This window comes from Kryptolebias marmoratus, linkage group LG1, assembly GCF_001649575.2.
Source record: "Kryptolebias marmoratus isolate JLee-2015 linkage group LG1, ASM164957v2, whole genome shotgun sequence".
Lineage (NCBI taxonomy): Eukaryota > Metazoa > Chordata > Actinopteri > Cyprinodontiformes > Rivulidae > Kryptolebias > Kryptolebias marmoratus.
In genome coordinates this window covers 33881604-33886986 of record NC_051430.1, presented here as the reverse complement: position 1 = coordinate 33886986, position 5383 = coordinate 33881604, and the positions used below count along the sequence as shown (strand labels likewise).

Sequence of the window (5383 nt, the reverse complement as noted above, 5' to 3'; positions counted from 1 at the left end):
CCAAAACTACAACACCTCACTGGTATTTGATAAAAAGGTGAAATCTCTGCTAAAATCTTGTGTTTTGAATCAACATTCATAGAAACTAATTCATGTCATTTCAGTGAGTCATCATGGTTGTGCCCTGAGTCCAAATACATGTCATATACACATTCAAGCCACTTGTTTTAAATAAATGCTTCTATTTTAATTCAGTTTTGGTCTTCATTGGAACTGATGTGCAGGAGGAGAATGAGGGGTTGACCTCAGGATGTTTTAAAGTCTGGCTACGGCCCTGGCCATCACTGGGAATATTCTGAAAAGAGCTTTTTTGTTTGTTTTGTTTCGTCTCAGCTAGGTTTTGATGACCTGTTCATCAGAATCCTTCTCAATATACAGTAAATGCTTGTTTTGTCTGGATTTATTTTCTTACGGTGGACTGAATCGTTTCAGCCCTAAGAAGGTAGGCTGACAGTTGTTTCTGTGCTTCAGATTTTACCTTAAAGCTCAGAGTGTGCGTAGTAATTCTAGCCCTCCCGCTCACCATTTCTATGACCTTCTCCGCCTCCTTCACGTTCTCGATATCGAAGTGCCCAGCAGGAGCCTCGTCTATCTGCCGCCTCAGCTTCTCGTTAGCTTCGGCCATCTGGGGCAGGAAGTCCTGCAGCCGCTCCAGCACTGAAAACAGCAAGCAGAGACGCTCACACTCCTGGTCGAGCTGCTTTCCCCCCCATCTGATGCTCCTGAACATCCGTGCTGAAACCTCACCGCTGCTCCGTGGGACTCTCTCCGTCTGGAAGGCTCCAGCAGCCTTCGGCTTGAGGAGAAGCTTCTCGCTGACACCTGGCAGCGCAGGAAACAAACTGTCCACATTAGATTCAGAGCTATTCGCAGAAACCTTTATAGCTTTAAGTGGAACGCAATTTATTTTTAAAGAATTATCCCCCAAACTCCGTAAAACCTGCAGAAAGCATTCAGACTGCCTTCACTTCCTGTAGTTTTGCAGCCTGATGCATTAAAATTCATTTTCCCTCCAATAATCTACACTAAACCAAAAATTTAATTTTATACAAATTTGCACATTTATAATAAATAACGTGCATTACTTTTTGAGTCACCTTGTGCACAGACAAACAAATGTTGGTCAATAAATATCAGAGTCTAATCCAGTAACAGGATCAGATGGTTTTATTTATTTTTTTCTGTTGTTTTCATTACGAAAACTCAAAAATATGAGGTTGGAATTGGTGAATTTTAACAAAGTGTAAAAGGTGAAATAGTTGTAAACTGACACATGGAATGGTATGGAAATAGGAATAGATCATTTTATATTTGAAAAATGAGAATAAAATTACGTCCGCAGCTTTAAGCTAACAAGCTAGCAACACATAGTCTTAGCTGTAGTTTTAAATCATAGTTAAACATTGACTTTTTAAAAACACAAATAAACTTTCTAACACTTCGACAAGTAAGAAAACCACCCAAACCTCCGTTTCCACAGGATAGTAGCGTTTGCGAGGTTGTTTTCTGTGTTTTTAGGTCCATTTTAGCAAAAGCACGTCCGTGTTTTTCCTGACATGTGTGGTACATTCTTCTTCTTCGTCTTTAATGGCGGCTTACAATACCAGTCTGAGGCACACACCGCCACCTACTGTACGGGAGCATGTAGCACAGGCTCTAATATGCTATTTTATTATTTTTAAACAAACAAGAAAAAAAAAACTAAATTATATATTATGAAAGCAGACTTTTTAAAGAAATACTGTCACACATGCGAGTCCAGTATCCGATTTAAAGCTCAGGACTCGACATAAAATTATGGTTTACACAGCGCCACCTAGTGCTTGTAAAGCTCTCTCCAGCTCAGACGTTACACCTCTGCTGTAAGAGTTACACGGTAATTTACTACACTAACCTGTTTTTTAAATAGATCAAAACATCTGCTAGATTTAACCAGCTTTATACAAAAATACGGATTCCTTTCTAGATCAACTTGAGTTAAAATCGGTATTTTCTGCGCTTGCGCACTACAATCAAAATAACTGTGTGGCATTTTCTGTTGGGTGACAATGTATACAGAGGTCTCACTCTCACAGTTTTAAGTGGATATCTAATGACAAAAGTAAAACTATATTCGGCTTCAGAAAGCGAAGCACTTGTTTGTTTTTGGTACTTCCCCGACGCTATAGTTATAGTAGTATGCTATATTAATAATACACAATATTAATCACAATATAGGGAATGTATATTTTGTTATTTTGTTAGTACTTATCTTATTTTAAAATAATTATATATTTAAATTTGTTTATTTAGTGTATATGATATGCTTTTGTAACATTTACTAACATAAAAGTTCGTCTTTGTGGCAGTGTGTTTTTAAAAGATGACATTATTGCACGCATTTTTTCCCTCCCTCAAACAGAGTGGTTCATCGCTTCATTGTTTGACGATCTTTGGTGGTACTTTTTACTGTGACGCGGCTCGCGCTGCCTGGCTCTCGCGCTGTCTGTCAAACAACACTAACATCTCTGTTAGTGGAAATTCCTTCCGAGCGAACAGGTAACTCCGTATTTAAAACTTTGAATCATCGAAGAAGTTCGTGTCGATTTTTTTTGTGTTTTTTTTTTTAAGCCGTGGCCTTTTTTTCAATGGCAGTTTTTTTCTGGTGAACGTTTCGCGAGCTCACTTGCTTCCTACTGTTTTGGTTCCTGTACAGCTAGCTTACAGTTAGCTTAAAAAACACACACATAACTAGCTTCGCCCGGGAATTTATCAGTAAAAGTGTAATTGTGCTATTACAGGATAGAAGCGCTGATGTGAAACCTAATGTAAACTGGCACTGATAGGTAACGTAGAGGCCTGAGCTTTGGTTATAAAAACATCTTTCTTGAGGACTTCTAATGTGAAAAGGATGTAGGATGTAGGAGTAAAGGATGGATTTACTAGTACACCAAACTATCTTTTAGGTGTTAGAAATCCCTTTGGAGAAAGGAAATCAAAAACAATCATTCGTGGCTTTTGTTTGTTTCCTTTTTTTGGTTAATATTCAGTCCAACAACTTGATTATTGTACATTTTTTGCCTCAAACTTATGAGATTCCTGTTAGCCAAAGATTGTATGGATCCCTGAAAGTTTACCCGATGCTACCAATGACTCCGTCATTCTACGGAGAGGGAAAAAAAAATAGGAAGCAAATTTCCAAACAAACTCACCCGTAGGTCAGACCGTGCCATGATCAGAGAAGAGGTCCATCTCAGACTCTACAGGTCTCAGTTAGCAGGGGTCAAAGGTCATGACAAGACGGTTAGAAAAAGACTGAACAAATATGGCTTGTTTGGAAGGGTTAGATCAGGGGGGTCAAACCCAGTGACGCAAGGGGGGCAAAATTAAAAATTTGGTCCGAGCCAAGGGCCAATCACGATCAATATTTGTTGAAAATTACATAAATTAATTGGTTTTAGATGTATTATGTCAAATCATTCATAAAGAAATATCAATGACCTTTTCCCAGTTACAGATTATACAGAATTTAGAGCAAACAGACTTTAATGAACACAGACAAATAGCTCAAACTTCAAAAAGCTCATCATTAGCTGTCATTTCTTACGCCTCACTCAGCTTTTAAATGAATTTTTTTAGTTAGTTTTTATTCAGTAAAAAAATACAAGGTGTATTTAGTCTCGTTTTGATTTTTATCTCCACTAGTGAGGGCCAAACCTTTATGAAATGCCTTCAAATTGAAGTAGCATGTCTGTATTTTGGAGTTTGATTTTATCTTTACTGTTCTTTTAGATTCTTTTTCTCTGTTAACCAATTTTTCCTTTCTTTAGACTCGCGTGCCCCCGAAGCCAGCGATAATATAGATGCTGCAGCCAAGTCGTTGTGAACCACTTTTGTCTCTGCGCCCTGAGACTTGTTGACAAGAGATGAGACACTGCAGACCCAGAACCCATCATGAGCATCCAGAATTTGGGAGGAGCTTTAGGAGAGTCCCTGGGCTCTAGCCTCACGGTGCGTATGAGCGGGGCAGGTGGCGGTTGGAAACCCGCGCCCTCGGCACGCATCGCCTCGATCTTCCAAACCATGGTCCCGACTGGTTACGCCAAGCTGCAGGAGGAGCGACTGGCCATGGTCGACCTCGGAGCGAAGCCTGAGGCCGGCCCGCTGCAGAACGGCTACCGGCAAGAGGCGGCCCACGCCGAGGGCAGGCGGCTCCTCGAGCGGGCCTCTCGGTCCTCTGCGACTTTATCCGACTGCGGCGATGGTGGCGGCTACTCTGAGACCGAGCCCATGTTGGCCGAGGGGAGACTGTCCGGCGAGGAGGCGAGCAACGAAGAGGAAGACGACGAAGGAGTTGACATCCTGAACATGCCGAAGGAGTCGCCGCTCGCGATGGCTTTGCAGATTTTGGTGCCTTTTCTTTTGGCGGGGTTCGGAACCGTCTCTGCAGGAATGGTGTTGGATATCGTTCAGGTAAGCCGTTAATCAGCAGCCAGCAGATGTTAGGGTAGAATTAAAGGCTCATTTTGTCTTATTACATACTGCAACTAATGTTTACTCTGCAGACTGAGGGGAGTCTTTACGTACAAGTAAGAACAGGTAGTTTAGGCTTCACAATGCCCGTCATTTATTGAGTGTAAGGTAGTGTTGTTAAAAATTCAGAATTTTAAACTGAGTTTATCCATTAAGAAGCATTTTTTTTAATAACGGGGTCCAGACTGTATTTGTCCAGTAGTGGTGCTCCGAACTGGAAATGAGAAATGAGAAAAATCACAGCATTAGGTCTCCATGACCTAATAACACAATATAATATGAAACCTCACAGAGTCAGCAAAACGGAGCTGCAAGGGCAAACTGGTCCACAGCCTTGGGGACTGAAAGGCGTGGAACCACCAAAAGATTCTGACTTCCAGAACGAAGACCACGGGCAGCAGAATATTTAGTTAACAGTCGACAGAGATAGTCAGGAGCCTGGCCGTGTAATGCTCCGTATGTCAGCACAAGAACTTTAAAACGAATTCTAAAATCCACTGGAATATAGAACAGGAGCGATAGGACAAGATTTACTGGATTTGGTGAGAAGTCCGGCTGCTGTGTTCTGTACAGATTGCAATAGAGATGTTAATTAAATGAAAGAAACAAGAATGGGAAACCGCCTTAATGCGTGAGTTGAAGCCTAATGAAGAATCAAATGTGACACCTAGATTTGTTACCTTTGATTTTACTAACGGGCAAAAAGATGCAATTTTCTGGGCTGGCCCTGCTTCGTGGGCGGTGCTAGCTTAGCTCCTGTTCACTCATTGGTCGTGGGTGTGACCAGATGCAAGCATAAAGAGCGAAGGTAGGAATATAAACAACAGCGTTAGCTTACCCTGCAGCGTTTCTGCCGTCTGTCCCCCAGCTG

The 5383-nt window shown here is 41.4% G+C and overlaps 2 protein-coding genes across 2 annotated transcripts in view; one reads left to right on the top strand and one right to left on the bottom strand.

The window, feature by feature from the left end:
* The window catches only part of lg1h12orf45 (linkage group 1 C12orf45 homolog), a 2963-nt gene extending 1344 nt beyond the window's left edge, over window positions 1-1619 (bottom strand). Inside the window, exons 1-3 of the mRNA XM_017426301.3 lie at window positions 1467-1619; window positions 748-822; window positions 524-657 (exon numbers count right to left, since the gene is read on the bottom strand). Coding sequence (XP_017281790.1) covers window positions 524-657; window positions 748-822; window positions 1467-1569 — 312 coding nt within the window. The 5' untranslated portion in view covers window positions 1570-1619. The remainder of the gene's footprint in view (window positions 1-523; window positions 658-747; window positions 823-1466) is intronic.
* Window positions 1620-2415: 796 nt separating this feature from the next.
* slc41a2b (solute carrier family 41 member 2b) overlaps window positions 2416-5383 on the top strand; it is a 17772-nt gene continuing 14804 nt past the window's right edge. The window contains exons 1-2 of the mRNA XM_017426268.3: window positions 2416-2538; window positions 3810-4452. Coding sequence (XP_017281757.1) covers window positions 3934-4452 — 519 coding nt within the window. The 5' untranslated portion in view covers window positions 2416-2538; window positions 3810-3933. The remainder of the gene's footprint in view (window positions 2539-3809; window positions 4453-5383) is intronic.